Below are 18,039 nucleotides of genomic sequence, written 5' to 3'. Positions count from 1 at the left end.
CCCTTTAATGGATGAAAAAAAAGAAAAAGATGCAGAATTTCTGATGTTTCCTTTAATTATTCATCCAAATCTACATTTCCATAAAAACCCAAATGTGAGGATTGTTAATAAAAGGAGTACACAAGTTTGTCATTAAATAACATTCTATTTATTGTTTTTAAAATAGCCTTTTTTTGATCTACAGACATAAGTTAAAGGAAGATGTGGCAGAAGCGACAAAATATATATAAGTATAAACACTTTCTGTTCATTTAAAATACTGACACTAAAAACGCAAGAGGAAGGAAAAGCCGAGGCCAAGTACGACGTGAGTGAATGCACTTTCTTTCCCCCACCACAGAAAATTTAGGAGAAAAAACAGGATGAAAAGTGTGTTAAAAACTGCTATTTGTTTGATATCATGAAACAAATGCATAGCATTTTAAAAAAAATAAATAAAAAGAATAAACTCATCCTATTGCCAAATGGACAGCATTTGTGAGTATGAAAATTAAATTTTCACATATTTGGGGGGGAAATTCCAATGAATGCTATGAACACAATTTAAAAGGGATTTAAAAAATCTACTTTGGTTTAGAAATCTTTGCGTAGGATTTTTTTTTCTCCTCATTTTACCATCCTCAAACAAGCTTTAGGAAAATAGAAATCATGAAATATTACTGGCATAAAAATAATAGCGGTGCCGAGGTGACGGATCGATCATACATGTTACACACGTGGTCACGCTCGCATTTTACTATCAAAAGAGTTTTTGTCCGGATAGTAAAAAGAATTTGAAAGGAAAACATTGTACATTTCAAGGCATTCAGGAGGACATGGAAGATGCATTTTTGTAGTCTCCCTTGGATGAGTAAGAGTAAAAAGCCTGACATTCGCACATTGGGGTACGACGATTTTTTTTTTTTTTGTAACATGTTACGCTTGTACTTGAAGCAGAGCAGCGGCAGCAGCACCAAAGTGAGAACCAATCGCAAAAAGCTTGAAGTCAAATAAGAACCCAGTGGTGAGACTTTCATCCATCAGTCCATCCATTTGACCAGGCATGACCAATGGATGACAGAGCGCAGATCGGCATTTAGATACAAAACGGAAAAAAAAGAGATTAGAATCTGTGCATCTTTCGTTCTTTCCATATTCAATTTGCGTTCAAAACTTTTGCGGTAACCAAAACATAACCACACGATTCTTCGTGTAGCCTAATTTGATGATTGACCTATTTGACCCCTTTTTTAAAATAATCAACATATTGGCAATATCATCTCTGTAGTTATGCCAAGATAATCTAGCATAGCGTTAGCTAGCATCTGGTAATATGAACATTTCCATTGCAAATCGAAAATGGAAAGAACAAAAGACAAAACATCTTTTTTTTGTTTTTTTTAGTAATGGAGCTGGCCGGGTGCCATTTTGTGGCCGAGCTCTCCAGCAGCAAAGTTATCGTTTTTCACTGTACAGCGCACACACTCGGTTCATCAGTTTGGAGGGACGGTATTGCTTTCATTAAAAAGTGATTTAACCTTGACTCAATCCTGCAACTCAAGTGCTGTGCTGTGTTACCACATCTACAAACTTAAAAAAAGAAAAAAAAGTCAGTAAAATGGCTTTCATATACGATTGTTCCAAAACGGATAAAAACAAACTCTGGGAAGGCAAATGTGACCACGAGGAAGAGTAAGGGTGTTTTTTTTTCAGTGTGAGAGGTTTTTTTTGTTTTCTTCCTTACGGTAAGTGTTTGTGCCCGCTGTTCTCCTCGTCCAGCGTGAGGTCTACCACCTCTGGCGGGGATACCCAATTAGACTGAGGGGAGACGCATGTCCACCGCTGAGGCGTCGGGTGTGTCGTCGTGTTTGGGGCGGCGGACCTCTCGGCCGAATGGTCGTCGGTGCACGAGGATAAGCTCTTGATCACGCCGCCGCAAGGGTGGGCGCATCTTTAACACACAAAAACAATGTTGACTTGTGGATGAACTGCTTTTTGGGGGGGGGGGGATAATTTCATCTTGCGTGCATTTACCGAGCGTTCTCCTGCACGCCTACAATCTCCACCTCGCTGTCGGACGACGCGATGCTGATCCGGCCCTTGTGTTGCCGCCCGTCCTTGTTGTGCGACGTCTCCGCTTCCGCGTGGCCTGAGACGAAAACAAACACAAAACGAGCACAGATCAACACTTTGTGGAGCGCCGAGGGGTGGGGGGGGCTTCAGGTCTCGCAGCTGCTTAAGATACAATGATGAGTCGACGACACATGCGAGTGTCATAAAAGGCAGCTGGTCAGAAGAAGAATCACGCCGGACAAAACGCTAACTGTGGATTTAATTTACGACGCCCCCCCCCCCCCTTTCGCTTAAATGATGAAGGCAGAAAGTACCAGAGAGGCAGCAGAGTGAGACGTCTTGCCAAGATGGAACCCAAGGAAGCTTAAAAGTCCAGTTTTTACTGAAGAGGAGCAGCAGGAGGAGGAAAATCAAAGTCTGCCAGGGGGTTTGCAACTGACCTGCCACGGAGCTCAGAGCTCTTATACACCCGGAGCGAGGCGCCATATCCTGGCCTCTGAGTGTTTCTAGCTCGCGCTTTATCACACTGGGCCGGACTTTCTCCACTTTCATACTCTCCTGGTTAGAATCAGTGTCTGATATATCATAGTGACCCACTACTGGAGGCCCGTCTGCGGAGAAGAGAGAACACTTGATTATTCAAAACATGGCTCGGGGATGAACAGGATTGGCTGCGAGCTGCACAACTTGATGAGGAGCAAATTACTCGAGTCGTTTTTTTTTGTTAAGACCTCGCTGAATCATTTTTTTGTTGTCATTGATTTGGCTCCATAAAGTTCTGTGCAAAATGGCTTCTAAAATCTAATGGAGATGTTTTTTTTAAGGAGCGGGACAAAGTGGACCGACCCAGCAATGTTTTGACAGCTAGGATAGGAACAGATGGGTTCTCTCGGAAAGAAAATTTAATAAATGCTGGCTGTTTGTAGCGGCAATTTTACCCTTGACAGAAATTGAAGTGTTTGCGTGGAATAATGCACCTTTGGCCTTTTTGGTGTGTGTTTTGTTTGTATTTATTTCTGTTGAAATAGCAGCCACTCACATAAAAACTACACTTGGAATATAATAGATACAAAACACATCCAAAGAATCTTTTTCAGATGAAAACCAAAATGCCAGCTGGGTAATAAAGGCCAAACAAAACAAGTCGAGAATATTTGTCCTACCCTGGAAATTGGACGCAGCTAAACGAATGCGCCCTGCTGCATGTCCGTAGTGATTTTTCAAATGCTCCAGCGAGAGACGACAAACTCAATGCACACGTTCTAAGAAGAAAATAAACAAATAAAAAGTGCAATGCTGATGCGTCACTCAACCGAGGTTAGCGGCGGAGGCGATGCTAAAGCTAGCATGCTTCCTGGTGGCAACTCTGCATTTTACATTCTACATACTAAATAGAACTTTCATGCAAAACATGTCACACAGTCTTGGGGCGGGAGTCTTGGGGTACATGTTAAGTCCACAGAAAAGACATCTGAGCTATAAATACGTTTTCCTTCATTAATGGCTAAAGGCTGCTTTGAACTGTCGCACTAAGTCACGAGTGTCAGTGATCAAATGATCGCCCAGATTAGATTTAGAGGTTGGTAAACATTGTCATGCTCTGGCCTGCTGCTGGTACGCATCAGGGACCATTAGGGCCATGCTGAGAGGGAAAAAAAAAAGAACATACTATGAGAACGAAGAATAAACGCTACACTGATCCTACCAATATCTCAACTTCATCCTCATATTGCTATTTTTTTTTTGTAAATAATATTTTCGAGTGTGGCCCTTCTATACACCCTGTTTCAGTCACAAGTAAACGGTCACTTTTACTTCACTAGCAATGTGTCCCTTTCGTCAACAAAAGAAGCAGCGTAAATCAAAAGATTATTTTGAAAAAAGTCAGACTTTCGACACTGCAGCTAATACAGTCTATGTACAATATCATCAATATGTATAAGCTTCTAAAAATAAACAGCGTCATTTCTCTCTCCCCGAATTCGAGCCGCTGCACAAAGCGCAGTGATAGCGGCGACTGTGACCCCCGAAAAAAAAAGAAAAAATAATGTAAACACTTCTAGTCCAACGATGCAAAAGTATTGTTGAGAAGGCCAAACATCCTGCATGTAGTGTGAAGTAAAGCTCTGCCGCTCCAATGAAGGCCGTTACGAGATGTATACATGCAGAGTGTAAACGTTACTTGAAGTGGGGAAAGGAACACGACGAGCTGCTGAATGACAAGGCACCATGCTACTCCGCTGCCGCTCCTCCCTGTCCGTGCGCATCAGTCTGCGGCGGCTGAGTTTTCGGAAGAATGACACGATTGAATGTGAGAGTACAGTTAGAGGCAAAGGGAGGGAGGAGGGGTATGAAAATAAAATAAAACATCCAAAGACAACAGTAGCCCTGACTCGGCAGTCTACGGCGGGATGTCCCATGCAGGTTTGCAAATATTCCCAAGTCTCACAGTGATTCAATGCCAGCATCCGGGCGGGGCGTCTAGTCCTGGCGTGATATTAATTTCGTGAAATCACAGTTGGCGTCTAAACATTCAAGAGACCAGGATCCGGAACGGCGAGGTTTCCGTTCTGAGTGACCGCTTCAGGTAGGATGTTGTTGTTTCCGGAAGTGGCGGCGGCGTTATTGCTCGCCCGCGCCAACACGTAGGCGGCCATCGTCTCGGCGGACTCGGACGACGGCAAAAAGGAACTAGCGGGCGAAGGGCGCGCTCCTTGGGGAGGCGGCGGCTGCTGTTGCCCGCCTTCGGGGGCGTCGCTCGAACGCTTGGACGAGTCGTCCGAGTCGAGGTGCGCGAGCTTTTCCATCCAGACGCGGAAGCGCTCTTCGGTCTGGCGCTGCATGACGGCGAAGCGTGTCATGGCCTCCTCCAACACGCTGCTGATGCCGTTCCTGTCCCAAGAGCCGCTGTCCAGCAGCCCGTGAATGTGGGAGCCCACTCTGGATCTCTCCGACGCACGTCTGAAGCCAGCTTGAAAGACATTGAGGCCAAGGCTTAAGAACATACAGTGGTAGTGGAGTCATGCTTCCTGAGTGGACTTTTTTTTGTTTTGTTTTTTAACAAAAGAGAGAATGACACTTTTTTTGCGTTCTCATTTTACGTGCAGATCGGAAGGCTTTCATGCTGATGGACTACATCATGCAGTCTGTGTTTAAAGATGTTGGAAAATACTGAAATGGTTGACATCTTCCCTTCCTACGGATCCCCGATGGTTGGCTTTGGAGGCCCATTTGGTGGCATATCTGCGCTAAACTGTGAGACTTGAGAGAGCCGGCTAATGTTTACAAGCTGAAATTGAAGCTGAAACATGACGTGAGGTTAGAAGAGGACCAAGCAGCTTGTTGGGATGAGAAAACTCAAAAGGGGGGGAAAATAAAGCACACATAAATGGTGTCATATATCACATGCCGAGTTCCAAGATCACCCAAGAACCAACGTTGACGTGTAATTGTAGAGAAAAATAGTCAGAAGTGACCTTAAAAATCTCAACATGATCTATGAAACTCAAAATCTTCAACAAAGCGTAATAGCACAACGACATATCATTTTTTGACACTGCAGTCCACAGGTAAAAAAAAAAAAAAAAAAGTACTCTACTCCGCAATCAAGCATGAAAATGCTAGCGGAGTCTGCATAGCCACCCCAGCATTAGCAGTTTAGCCGTTGCTAACTAGCAGAGTAGCCACCGAACCAAAGCAGCAACCAATCACGTCACCTTTGGAACATCTCGCCGGCGTTGACCCTGGTATGAACCAACAGAGTGACTTTAAAAACGACTCCATCCATTAACACCTTTCCGCCTGCACTCCAAGGCCAAACAAGGTGTCTGGAGTTCAGCTTCACGGTGAGCTGGCGCAGGCAAGCAGCATCTATTTACAGCAAACGGCCCGCTGGCTTAACCGCGGCTCGCGTACGGCGTGGGCGACACCTGTCGCTTCCAAGAAATGAAGACCCTCCGAGGCGCGGGCACAGCATGCACGGCGTGCGTTTTGGACAACCGACGGGTCGTTGGACAAATGAATGGGCGCGACCTTGTAAGCGGGGAGACGAGATGACGTGATGTGAGTGAGAGAAAGAACAGGTGATCAAATCAAAAAGGACAATGCTTGGTTTGACATGTCCATAACGTTTCATGAATCCCGTTTTCACGAGTTATGGGGGTATGAGAAATGTTCACAGCATGCACACCACGTCCTCGCTGTACTTTTGATCCAAGAGTGGGCAAAATATGGCCTGCTGCTCTTCAATCCAGCCCAGCGGGCATATACAATATCAAGAGTCCTGCATTATATTATTAAAACATTTTTCCTAACCTTGTTGATTGAAGTGTGCTATAATCTCTGTAGTGGTTTCTAGTGAACTACTGAATTAGATAGGAGGAATAAAATGTACATTAACACATATTCGAATGAAGCTTCTACCAATGCACACAACGCAAGAGGCTTGCAATACTAAAGTTAACAACACTGCTCTCCGTGTTGTCTTTTTTTTTTTTTTACTTTCAAGCTAAACTGTGGCCCTTGAGCAGAAAAAAAAAGTTGCCCACCCCTGAGAAAGGCTCTACGGGCGGGGAGGTGAAATTTACCTGGAATATCCGTCTTGATTGTCTTGCTGCCTCCCGAGGTGTCGTCGTCGTCGTCGTCAGAGGAGCTGGTGCTGGAGTCGCACGTGAGCTCGCTATCGCTGGTACTGCTGTCCTGCAGCAGGTTGTATTTCTTCCGCGCCGCCGCCTCGCGCTTCTGCCGCAGCAGGCGCATCCGCTCCTTGTGTTTCTGGCTGCGGTGGCCTTTCACCTTGGCCTGCTTGCCGTTGATCTGCTTCTCCGGCCCGCCTGCTCCCGCTGGCTGACAGCGGTTCTTTTTGGCCGCCATCGCGTTGGGCGGCGCCTCGCTCTCCGAACGCGATCGCCGGGATTTCCTCCCGCTGGGTTGTCGATCGGCATCCTTGTCGACGTCGGCTTCCATTTTAGTTTCCGTCTCCTCTCTGGCGCCTTCACCCCCCGAGGAGAGCGTGTCAGAGTCTGCCAAGTGGCCGCTGGACGAGGGGGAGAGCATGCACGGGTTGGAGGAGTCGCTCTCATAGATGTGACGGGAGGTCCGTTTCTCGCTCCCCGTGGAGGCCTGCTGCGACTCGGGGGAATCTCTGCGGAGCTCCTTCATCAAACAGGGCATGGAGAGGAGACTCTGCTCACCCTCTGTGTGCAAAGGGCTGTCATCCTCCTTTTCCCTTGGGGGGGAACTAGTACTTGTGGTAGTCTCGGTTTTGAGATGTTCATCCTGGACTGACGTGGTGGTTGATTGTGCTTCGTCGAGGCGCTCGGAGGGACACTCTGCATCAACAAATTCTTCTGTCTTCTCCAAATCAGCCATCTTCATGCTAGTTCAGCGAAATGCCCTATGGTCCAACAAATGTGGACCAAGGTGCCTTAACAGGCACTCACCTGCAGAGGAAAAAAAAGACTCATCAATCTACAACAACAAAAATCAAGCATTTAGAAGTGGAAGCAAATTATTGTGCATATATTCTCAAATCACATGAACAGTTTTTATGATAACTTTCAAGTGTTTTAGCAGAGTAACAGCCAGACAGCTTGACAACTGGGCGGGCTAGCATTTAGCAGCATGCTATTCAACATAACGTACGTCGAGTGGCCAATTTAAGCAAAAGAAAATAGTCCCACCATCAAAAGCAAAGGAAACGAGTTTCGCTCATACAAAAGTACAGCAAACAACAAATCGTGCATTGACTTTGAAACCAAATTTAATTTGGATATTCTCATGAGTCGCCTCCACCATGTCAATCATTCTGGGTGTATATTTGTAAATGCCCGCTAAATGTTCCCAAGCCCACATTAAGCCGGGCGAGCAACCCGAGACGGCTACTTGTGCCAGAATGAATGACTTAGCTAGTTGATGCCTGTGGCTCGCTTGCCAGCTAGTCAACCAAGCAAGCAGCAGAGGCTAACGAAGGCTAGCGATGGATCGAAAACTATAATGTTACAAAGCTGCACACAAACTTGGTAAAAAGCAAAAAGAAAGTCACCGGAAAATATCCATTATGCGGGGCCATTGCATAACGTTGCACCTGCGTCCTCAAAAGGAAGCGAGTCGTTCCAAGCGAGATCGTAGACGCAGTCAACTTAGCTCAAGGAAGCTAACTTAGCAGTCAATGCGACAGTTACTTACCACGGTGTTAACGAGCTCCCTTTCCCGGCGTTATACTCTTCGACATCTTCGTGCTTACGTTTCTTCTATGATCCACGAAGCGCCGTTCATTAAAATGTAACAAACTGACAAACCTAGACGTATATGAATTTAATTTATGGCGCAGTGCGCTCGCCCCTTCGCGAGCACTCTGATGGTGTAGCATTTAGCCGTTAGCTAAATGTTTATTTTAAAATGTCTGCGTCGGCCTCACAAAGCAAAAAACGTCATTTTCTGGCGGCTACTGGGGAGCTAGCGCCCTCAATCGTCCGGAGTTTCACACTGCACTCAAATAGCCTTGACCAATTGGCTCTTAACATTTCAAAGTATGACCATATGTAATTAACATTAAGATATATAAAGCTGATTCTGATCAACAGCTTCTTTATAAATGGTCGTAATTAAATTTTTAATAATTACAACCATCACCAACCGGCCAATAATGGTACCGCATCCGTATTGGCTGGAGAACTCTCGTCCCCATAGAGACAAGCTCCTATGTACTCCCCCCCCTCCCCTCCCCTCCCCTCACCCTCAGCAGCACTGGCAGCGGCGATGGCAACGAATTTAAATTAGCCGTGTTTGGCCATTACTGGTTCGTTTCCTTCGAATGCCGACCTTGCGTGTTTCGCCAAACGGATTTGGTTTCATTTATTACCGTGGGATTAACCGACGTTATCCTGAGAGGCCGAAGAGATTTGCGTCGCGCGGGGCGGGGAGGAGTCCTCGAAGGTGTCTTTGGTCTCCTCCGTCATCTTGCCACTTGCCTCAGCCAGCCAGTATGCTTCTGTAACAACCCAAGACGAATACAAGGGCGGCGACGAAGCCAATGTGCCCATAAAGGTGAGCGTCTTCTTGTTTTTGGGGCGGCTTGAAATGTCGGTCATTCGTTGCCTTTCACTGGTCAACCTGTCTTAGACGGCTAATGACAGCTCACATGCTAACTGCGCTTTATTTGAATGGAAGCTAATAAACCCACAATACCCATCATTTTAATGGTGTCAGTTTTCTTATGAATGGTTGTTTTTGTTTGGGGTGATTTTGATTACGTCACGCCCTCACCCGCATACAGTGGATAGTAATTAGCCGTTATGTACATTCTGTAATCAAATAAAATCAAGATATCATTGACATATCAATATAAATGACTCTGTAACAAAACACAATGTTTTACTGGATGTGTCATTGTTTCAGCATGGATGTGGAGGTGAGTGCCAGGCAGGGAGGCAGCACCAGGAGGAGAGCAGCAGAAGATGGTGAAGTAGTAGGTGTAGGAGGAGGCGTGGAAGTTCTGGTGGTACCGCAGGACCTGTACGACTCTGCTAGGGCCAAAATAGAAGCAAATCTCCGATGGCTGCTTGCCAAAGCTTATGGCATTGGTAAGACGTCCTCTTGTGCTTTTGCTGCTCTGGCTTTTTTTTTTTTTTTTTTGCTCACAAGGGCATGGCAATTATTTTGCAATTTACTGGACCATAAGACATGGTCGATGAGATAATGGGAGTCAAATGCACCATTTGCCTTTGAGGAGATGCTAGGTGGCCAAGGCTATCTCTACCCTGGCAAGCTAAAGGTTCTCTGTAGTGTGTCAAATTTAGAAGACAATTATTTTTAATTTACAGGGACTTTATGTTAGTATCTGGTGAAAACAAAAACAGCATTGCTGGTCAAAGCTGATTTTTTTTTTTTTTTTTTTAGCAGTGACATCAGGTGGGGTTAAGGGTAAATACTTTGAAAGAAAGTGTCTTTAATCTCACAAAGCCACAGTACGGCGTTCATGTTGTGGGCAGACATTCATGTTCGCCTCTCACGATGTGCCAAAGGCTTTTATACACAGGTCACTGACCATGTCAGCGCCACTTGCACTAAAACGGCTCCCCATCGCCTGGCCGTGTACTCTACCCCTTCCCTCTAAAGTAGGTTTTTGTGTCACTGTATGTGACTACCCTCAGCGTCAGGGAGCGTGAGCTCAGAGATTTAAAAAAAAAAAAAAAAAAACTTATACTGACTGCATTAGTGTTTCTTGGGTTGCCTGACTTTCTACACTACCATCTCTTGTCTTACAACAGGTTATGTATTATTTAACTTGCCGCTTCGAGGTATTGTGAAGTGTCACTGTCACATCACTGCTCGCTAAATTGTGTGTGCCAGGGCACAGATCAGATGCACCATAATAAACATCAACCCCTGCGGAGCATCCTTTAATCTGATTGGTTCGTCCTGACGTCAACCCAGTCGGCAGCACAGAGGCGCCACTTCCTTTTTTCCCCCCCCCTTCTTTCATCACCCAATTGCTGTAAATACATTTACTATCACCCTTTTACAGCTGTTTTTTTCCCCAACTTGTCTTGTGTGTGAATGAGGTTGATTCTGTTTTATATTATGTCACTACTGATTGCCTGTCCACGTGTCTACCACCAAAGTGATTAGCGTCTTCAAGGTGTACTAAAATAGCTGTCCACGAACAGGGACAACCAGACAACATCAGCGTCGTAATCACCGCTAAGTCTTGTTAGCTTATTGGTTCAAAGACTGCGTGGTTGCTACTTTACTTGTTTTCCTCGTCTCACCTCAACCTGTTGAAGGTATTAGCGTACAAAAAACGGATCCCAACCTGTTTAAAAAAAAAAAAAATGTTGAATTCCCCAAATTTGATATGTATCATGACTTCATGATTCTTACCAGCAGACCACATCCCAGAGGACCTGAAGGACCCTTTCTACACCGACCAGTATGAGCAGGAGCACATCAAGCCCCCTGTCATTCACATGTTGCTATCCGGAGAGATCTACTGCCGGGTGTGCGGACTCATCCTGCGCGCAGAGCAAGCCGTCTCGCTTCGAAGCCATCAGTCTGTCCTCCACGCCCTCTCCGCCAGGGGCATCCGAGTGCGGGACTCGGACGATGTGCACGTCTCCGCTTTGGATCTCAACTCGAGCCCTGTCAAGATGGTGTGTTGAGGTTTATTTCCGGAATGATTATCTATGTGGTGTTTTCTCCTTTTATGTATCGTCTTCTTACCCGTTTAGAGTTGCCACATGCACCTGATCGATGCCCTCATGATGGCCCACACGATGGAGATGATCAGTGTGGAGAAGGTGGTATCCAGTGTCAAGCGCTTCTCCAACTTCAGTGCCTCTAAGGAGCGTCCCATGGACCTGGAAGATGCCATGGTTCTTTGGATCAACAAGGTGAAAAGGAGGAAAACAAGGCACTGTGTTTAGAATTAAGGATAATTCTTTTTTTTTTAATCAACTAAAGGTGAACACAAAAATGAGCGCTATTGCCGAAAAAGAGATGAAGATGAAGCAGCACCTGCTGGACTCACCAAACCATCAGAAGGTAAGTTTTTCCATCAAGGTAGTTGACTCAATTATTCTATCAATTGGCCTAAAAAAATATCTGATAGTCATATTATGCTATTATATATTTTTATGGCCAAAAAAAACAATTGGCCTACAGTATGAACATCCTTTTTTTTTCGTCTCCATGGCAACAAAGGATAATACGAGTTCATCTTGTGTGATTTTTTCCATTGCATTCATCCATGCAAAGTGTTTCAGTGAATCCCTTGCTGAATATTTCCACCTTGCTCGTCGCATGCACGCCTAATTCATTTTGCTTTCCTCACCAGCCCGACATATTGCATGCACTTGCCCATTGTATGTTGGAGCCTGTGGAGTTCTCCCGCGTGGTAACGTACCCAGCATTCCCCTGATAGATGGATGGATGGATAGAAAGATAGACTGGAATAAAATGTCAAGTATTGTGGTTCTTCAGGTACGCTATCGCAGGGATCACCTCTCGGGTCGAACACTTCAGCACTTCTCCGTGGTGGACGACCTGTGCAGAGACGTGTGCGACGGCGCTGCTCTTCTGGCCCTAATCCACTTCTATTGCCCCCAACTCATCAGACTTGAAGGTATGATTGAAGCTGTCAGCCCACCGCAGATTGTTCATGTGTGTCAGTACGGGTCCATTTGTGTTCCCGAAATGCAGATATCTGCCTGAAAGATGTGGCCTCCATTGCCGACAGCATGTACAACATCCATCTGCTGAAGGAGTTTTCCAATGAATACTTGAACAAGTGCTTCTACCTGAAGGCAGAGGACGTGCTGTATTGTCATCCAATGCTAAGGGTGAGATGCTTAAAAAAAAAAATTGGGATAGCTGCCAGTTCTCCCCAGGATAACCATTTTAGAAGATGGATGAAGATGAATTTTCAGATAGCACCACTAACTGTTCTTTGCCTCCTCACACAGAGCAATGTGATGGTGTTCATCGCCGAGCTCTTCTGGTGGTTTGAGATTGTGAAGCCCGATTTTGTTCACCCCAGGGACCTTAAGGAAATCACAGATGGTAAAACCTGATCTCGATAAGGCTATTTTGAGGACTGGCGAGTATCGGGTTTCTTCTCCAACTAAGATTTAATGCTATATTTTTACAGCACGAATGCTTCTGCAGCCTAAGACCTCTCGATCCTACACGGCCATGGATGCTACCAAGCGTACTTTCCTCACCACATCAAACGCCGCTGCAATGTTGCCTTCCAGCCCGGACTTCGGGTACAGTTTGTTTCCAATCCGACTGCTTCGGTATCAATTTGACACAATTGAATTAAAATAAAATCTTCTCCAACAGCAATGTACCAAGCACTTCCAGCTCTCTTCACTCTTTAGTGCCTCCGAGACCGAGACGACAGAGGGGAGTCGAGGGCGATGTTTCAGGTAATACCTGATAAGTGGCCTTCAGATTTTAGACAGGATAAAATTATTTGATGTCAACCTAAGAGTCATGTGATCTTGATGCCCCAGCGAGGAATCCGTGTAGCTCCCTGGCACGTAAAGATGAGAAGCCTCAAGGTTTGTCACAGGTCTGGCCAGAGAGGAGGCAGAGGTGAGCGATCCCATTTTTTTGTCTTAGCAGACACTTCATTAGGTACGTCTATGTGCTTATGTACTGATTTTATATCCTAGGCATTTATCTCAGCCGCCACCCTACGCCTTGCATTTCCCCAATCAGGCGGACGACGCAGTCAATATCAGTCCGGTTCGCTCCCTCAGCAAAGACACCTCCGGTATTATGACACCCAGCCACATGCTCCTGGGTCCGGGTCGCCCGCTCCATCAACACAGACTGAGCGGGCAAAGCCTCCTCAGCCACGTTCGCATTGAAGATGAGGAGGAGATCTTAGAGGAGGAAGAACTGGTCGCCGTAATTCACCCCGCTGCTTTCCCCCGACGTCAGCGCAAAGGCGACATGGACCTGGATGAACTGGAAGTTCCGCACACACCCCGAAGGCTTTCCAATACTCTCAACATGGATGTTTTAACTCCAGACTCGCAGGTGGACAGCTACTACCTTGAACCTCTGATGCCCGCCATCCCAAAACCAGCTAAAGAGAAGAGCATCAGCCTGAACAAGGAGGAGGAGAGCGGGGAGAGTCACTGTAGGTCAGGGTTATTTGGTGTGAAAACAGATGTCCCACACAAACCACACCGGAGGTCACCATTGTCTGAATGTGGTCAATTGATATTTAAGCCCATACCTGCGGTTAAATCCATCCATGAAGGTTCTTCACTTTCTGAAAAGACACAACCGCAAGGCTTCTTCCTTCACTTGTCTGGGGAGTCCGACTGTCACAGTCATCTTTCCTCCGACGCCGAAGCTGGCCAAGACTCTGACTCGGACATTGCGGATTTTGAGGACGACGACGAGGATGTGGACCCGCTCGAGCCGAGCGGCGGAAAAGGGATTTGTTTATTGCGAGAATTCTCTGAGGTCGAGTCTTTTAAGCTGAGAGAAGACTTGAAGGTGAGCGAGCGAGATGATAAGGAAGATTGGAGTGGACGTTCAAGTCCTTGCCTCAGTACGGCGTCCTGCGCGAGCAGCTGCAGCGCTTCGGCCGGCGCCGGTGTCAGGATGACCAGCTTTGCCGAGAGAAAGCTGCTCAAGCTCAGCCTCCGTGACGGGTTCTCCAGCACGAGCAGTTCGCAGGTGACGACGCCCGATCACTCCGAGATTAACCCTTGCCCTCCGTGGCAACTCAAAAGCGAAGGAAGCCCCACGTCCGCCGTGAAGAAGATGGCGCTTTCTCCAGTTGTGCCTTCAGAGTTGCTGCAGCTCCACATGCAGCTAGAAGAGCAAAGGCGCGCCATCGAGCACCAGAAGAAGAAAATGGAGACCTTGTCGGCGCGGCAGCGACTGAAACTCGGCAAAGCTGCCTTCTTGAACGTCGTGAAGAAGGGAGAAGGGAGGAGCGACACGCTCCCTCTTCCTCTCAGACATTCGCCTTCCGCCGATCTGTCCGCTGCTCAGAAATCAAAGAGTCAATTCTGCAAGGATGACTCCTGTCTTGACGTTTTGAAGGTGCAGTCACAAGCGGAAGGAAGAAGAAACGAAGATAACCGGCTCAACACCTCGACTCAGGATTGCGCCTCAGGGTCGGACGTGAGTGAGCGCTCCCGGTCCATCGATCTCCTCAACGAAGCCATCAGCACTATCCAGCAGCAGATGACACAGCTGTCGTTACAGCAAGACTTGCTGATGAAGAAGAATGAGGCTTCATCTTTGGAATCCAAAGAGCCGGACCCGAAACCAACTCTAAGCTCAACACAATCCACCACCTCGGACCCTAGATCTTTCGCCGTCCACTTTGTCGACTTCATCGACAGCACTCCCACCCGCCGTCCTCCCAAGCTGAGCTCCAGCCAGCGAAGCAAAACCTCAGAGTCGAAGCACAAGAATGACACGGTACCTGACGCTGCAGGTGAAACCTCCCCCAAGGAAAAAAATGCTACAGGAAGCCTGGATGCTGAAAGTTCCAGGTTGGATAGAAACTTCAGAAGACGCACCACCTTCAGAATCCAAAACGAACAAGGTGGTGCCAGGGAGGAACCTGGTCAGTCAGAGAACACAATGACCTCAGACACCTCCAACGCTCCGTCACGCTGCACAGAAGATGACAAAGTCGACATCTCAGGGACAGAATCTGCGGGCGGAGACGAGAGCACCAAGGGAAAAGGTCTACTCATCGAGGTTGACCTTTCAGACCTGAAAGACTCCGAGGAGGGTGCCAGCGCCAACACCACAGGCGAGGAACAGAAGAACACGCTGGGCTTCTTTTTTAAGGTGACGCTGGAGACGTCTTGGCGGTCTAGTTCCCCACATTCTTTTAAGATCAGGCACATTTTTTTTGCTAATCTCACAGTTCTCTACTCCTTCTCCAGGATGAAGAGAAGGCCGAGGATGAGATGGCTAAACGTCGCGCCGCCTTCATGCTCAAACAGCAGCGCAAAGCCGAGGAGGCCAGGCTACGCAAGCAGCAGCAGGAAGCGGACAGCGAGCTCAAGCGTGACGAGGCCAGGTACGCTTCTGCATTCTGAGTCCGGTACCCAAAACCTTCACCTACGCTTTCTTGCAGGCGTAAAGCCGAGGAGGACCGGGTTCGGAAAGAGGAGGAGAAGGCCAGACGTGAGCTGATAAAGCAGGAGTACCTGCGACGGAAGCAGCAGGCCTTGTTGGAAGAACAGGGTCAGGTTAAACCGAAGCCCAGGTTCAAGTCCAGCAGAAATAGACCCAAATCCCTCCACCGCGGCGAGTTGAGCAGTCCCTGTAAAGGATCCACCACACGTACGTAACATCTATGATGACATACATCGATGAAAACATTTAAAAATAAACTCCCAACGATTTTTTTTTTAGCCGATTTGAGCTGCAGCCTTCGAGGATCCACGTTGTCTTTGGCCACCGAGGCGGACAGTGTCATCTCCGGAGAGATGGAGTCGCAGAGGTCAGACGGCTTTTTTTTGTCCACTAGGGGAAACCTAGAGTGTAAACCCAAGTTTCTCTTGCAGGGCTGAGTCGGTCTGCTCCATGGATTCCTTCCCTGTACTGAGCAGAACCTCCAGCAGGAACATGGAGCGTGACTGGGAGAGCGGCTCCGTCGCCTCCTCCATCACGTCGTTCGAGTACAACGGTGAGGAGCTCAGCAAACCTCGTCTAGCTAGCTAGCCAGCTGGCTAGCCCATAATATCACTCCTTTAACTTTTGCTTCTTCATCATCTATCCAAGGGCCCAAGCTTTTTAAAGAGCCCAGCTCCAAGTCCAACAAGCCCATCATCATCAACGCCATCGCACACTGCTGCCTAGCTGGGAAGGTGAACGAGACCCAGAAGAACGTCCTTCTGGAGGTCGGTGTGATGAAACCTGTCGGTGATCCATCCATCGCTCTACCGGCATCCTGATGTCTTTGTTCTTGGATTTCACAGGAGCTAGAAAAGTGCGAGTCCAATCACCTGATCATCCTCTTCCGCGACGGCGGCTGCCAGTTCCGCGCCGTGTACTCGTACTCGCCGGAGACGGAGGAAATCGTCAAATTCACCGGCACGGGGCCGCGCGCCATCAGCCACAAGATGATCGACCGGCTCTACAAGTACAGCTCGGATCGCAAGCAGTTCAACATCATCCCGGCCAAGTCGGTTTCGGTCAGCGTGGACGCGCTAACCATCCACAACCACTTGTGGCAAGCGAAGAGGCCCGGCAGCGCGCGCAGGAAGTGACACGCCGAGGCTCGGTACTTCTGTTCTCTTTACGACCGTTGGGCCGGACCCAAATAGTCGTGTTCAAACTAAACGTTGAAATCTCGAAAGTTGCAACGCTTTGAAACGATGGCTCATATGTTTGCAGTCGATCAGTCCGTCCTTTCCACGCTGGCGACGTTAGTGCAGTGTTTCCCTCTATTGCGCCAAAGCGCTTATTTTAGACACACAAAAAAAAGCTCACAGCATCCTCAACAAACTAAACCTGCAGTTCTGAAAAAAAAAAATGAAGGCACAACGAAAAAATATGGGAGCTTTTTTGACATATTGAATTTTTCTGCCTCTCACTTTATGCCGCTGCAGTATTTGTAGTCAATAATTAAAACCTGGTCATCTGGCAAAGTGGTTGGAAAGCACTATGCCTGAAATGCAAAACACTCAAAGCCAATTAAATGCACTATTTTATGAATAAATTCCTGTTGTCACATTTTGTTTTAGGAACGTTCTGCATTCTTTTTGGCACATAGCTGAATGGACTGATTGTTACGGTGTGACAAAGTTGGACCTTTCTGAGACGTGACGTTCTCTCCTGGCGATGAGAAATGGTTTGTTTGTATTGGGAAGTTTCGAGGTTCCTGATTTGTTCCTTCCAGACTTTGAGAGTGCTTTTACATAAGATAACACTTTGATTACGTTTTTAATGGGTGGGATGGTTGAACCCACCTCGAAATGTTTGAATTTATGTTTGTTTTAAGCGGGAAAACTACCAAAATTGCAAAAATGTGTGAATGTGAATGAAAAACAATGGCAACAAAAGTCTGTTCTATGTATTATTTGTTTTGCTGCGATTTGTTTTATATTAAATTTAGGAGGGAAATTCTTGACTGGCTCACAAGGTTTTTTGGGATCTCTTGCCGGAGAGCAAACGGTATTTAAATGTAGCTTCATACGCTCAACAAGTTCCCTGCTCGTTCCCTTTCATTGGAACTTGATGGCGAACAAGACCGCACAATACTTGATATTTTTTTTGCTGCATTTTGTATATTTTTAGTGGGATATTTTGTACCGGTTAAAGAAATTTAAAAAAAGAAAAACAGGCACTGTTGTGAAGTTTATTCTGTTACAGTCCCATTACATTGTGTCCAATATTGTATGTTAATTTATTTTAAAAATCTGAAATAAATTACAATTTAATATGTTGCTTCTTTGTCAAATGTGACTTTTACTCTTGCATAAATTACTTTAA

General features: G+C 46.7%; 2 protein-coding genes across 6 annotated transcripts; one reads left to right on the top strand and one right to left on the bottom strand.

The window, feature by feature from the left end:
* Positions 1 to 37: 37 nt before the first annotated feature.
* Positions 38 to 8,559, bottom strand: ark2n (arkadia (rnf111) N-terminal like PKA signaling regulator 2n). Of its 3 annotated transcripts, XM_085926742.1 has the most exons (5): positions 8,239 to 8,542; positions 6,639 to 7,493; positions 2,493 to 2,663; positions 2,014 to 2,128; positions 38 to 1,930 (listed from the first exon to the last, which is right to left on the bottom strand). In XM_085926742.1, the coding sequence occupies exons 2-5, from the start codon at positions 7,426 to 7,428 to the stop codon at positions 1,720 to 1,722; spliced, it is 1,287 nt and encodes a 428-aa protein (XP_085782868.1). In that variant the 5' UTR covers positions 7,429 to 7,493; positions 8,239 to 8,542; the 3' UTR covers positions 38 to 1,719. The 3 variants fall into 3 exon arrangements, with proteins under 3 accessions (XP_085782868.1, XP_085782870.1, XP_085782869.1); XM_085926744.1 differs by lacking the exon at positions 2,493 to 2,663 and having other exon boundaries at positions 8,239 to 8,540; XM_085926743.1 differs by lacking the exons at positions 38 to 1,930; positions 2,014 to 2,128; positions 2,493 to 2,663 and adding an exon at positions 3,051 to 5,023 and having other exon boundaries at positions 8,239 to 8,559.
* Positions 8,560 to 8,800: 241 nt separating this feature from the next.
* On the top strand, positions 8,801 to 17,994 carry LOC147048199 (calmodulin-regulated spectrin-associated protein 1-B-like). 3 transcript variants are annotated; one of them, XM_085926553.1, is made up of 19 exons: positions 8,801 to 9,099; positions 9,451 to 9,635; positions 10,942 to 11,204; positions 11,283 to 11,444; positions 11,515 to 11,595; positions 11,888 to 11,947; positions 12,034 to 12,175; positions 12,253 to 12,392; positions 12,516 to 12,612; positions 12,701 to 12,818; positions 12,895 to 12,980; positions 13,068 to 13,149; positions 13,230 to 15,384; positions 15,483 to 15,619; positions 15,677 to 15,885; positions 15,958 to 16,045; positions 16,110 to 16,231; positions 16,327 to 16,445; positions 16,524 to 17,994. In XM_085926553.1, the coding sequence occupies exons 2-19, from the start codon at positions 9,452 to 9,454 to the stop codon at positions 16,812 to 16,814; spliced, it is 4,536 nt and encodes a 1,511-aa protein (XP_085782679.1). In that variant the 5' UTR covers positions 8,801 to 9,099; position 9,451; the 3' UTR covers positions 16,815 to 17,994. The 3 variants fall into 3 exon arrangements, with proteins under 3 accessions (XP_085782679.1, XP_085782678.1, XP_085782680.1); XM_085926552.1 differs by having other exon boundaries at positions 10,939 to 11,204; XM_085926554.1 differs by lacking the exons at positions 8,801 to 9,099; positions 9,451 to 9,635 and adding an exon at positions 10,314 to 10,549.
* The last annotated feature ends 45 nt before the right edge of the window (positions 17,995 to 18,039 follow it).

Source organism: Syngnathus leptorhynchus, chromosome 12 (genome assembly GCF_054491065.1).
Source record: "Syngnathus leptorhynchus isolate UIUO chromosome 12, UIUO_Slep, whole genome shotgun sequence".
Taxonomy (NCBI): domain Eukaryota; kingdom Metazoa; phylum Chordata; class Actinopteri; order Syngnathiformes; family Syngnathidae; genus Syngnathus; species Syngnathus leptorhynchus.
Note: the sequence above shows the minus strand (reverse complement) of the source record. Positions and strands in the feature narration are given on the sequence as shown.

Bases quoted from the DNA above. Each gene is read 5' to 3' on its own strand.
- LOC147048199 (XM_085926552.1), top strand. From the start codon at position 9,452: ATGGATGTGGAGGTGAGTGCCAGGCAGGGAGGCAGCACCAGGAGGAGA. The intron at 12,393-12,515 runs GTGAGATGCTTA...CTCCTCACACAG, and splicing joins ATTGTCATCCAATGCTAAGG to AGCAATGTGATGGTGTTCAT. The intron at 15,886-15,957 runs GTACGTAACATC...TTTTTTTTTTAG, and splicing joins CTGTAAAGGATCCACCACAC to CCGATTTGAGCTGCAGCCTT.
- ark2n (XM_085926742.1), bottom strand. From the start codon at position 7,428: ATGAAGATGGCTGATTTGGAGAAGACAGAAGAATTTGTTGATGCAGAG. The intron at 2,664-6,638 runs GTAAATTTCACC...TCTTCTCCGCAG, and splicing joins AATCAAGACGGATATTCCAG to ACGGGCCTCCAGTAGTGGGT. The intron at 1,931-2,013 runs GTAAATGCACGC...TGTGTGTTAAAG, and splicing joins GGCGTGCAGGAGAACGCTCG to ATGCGCCCACCCTTGCGGCG.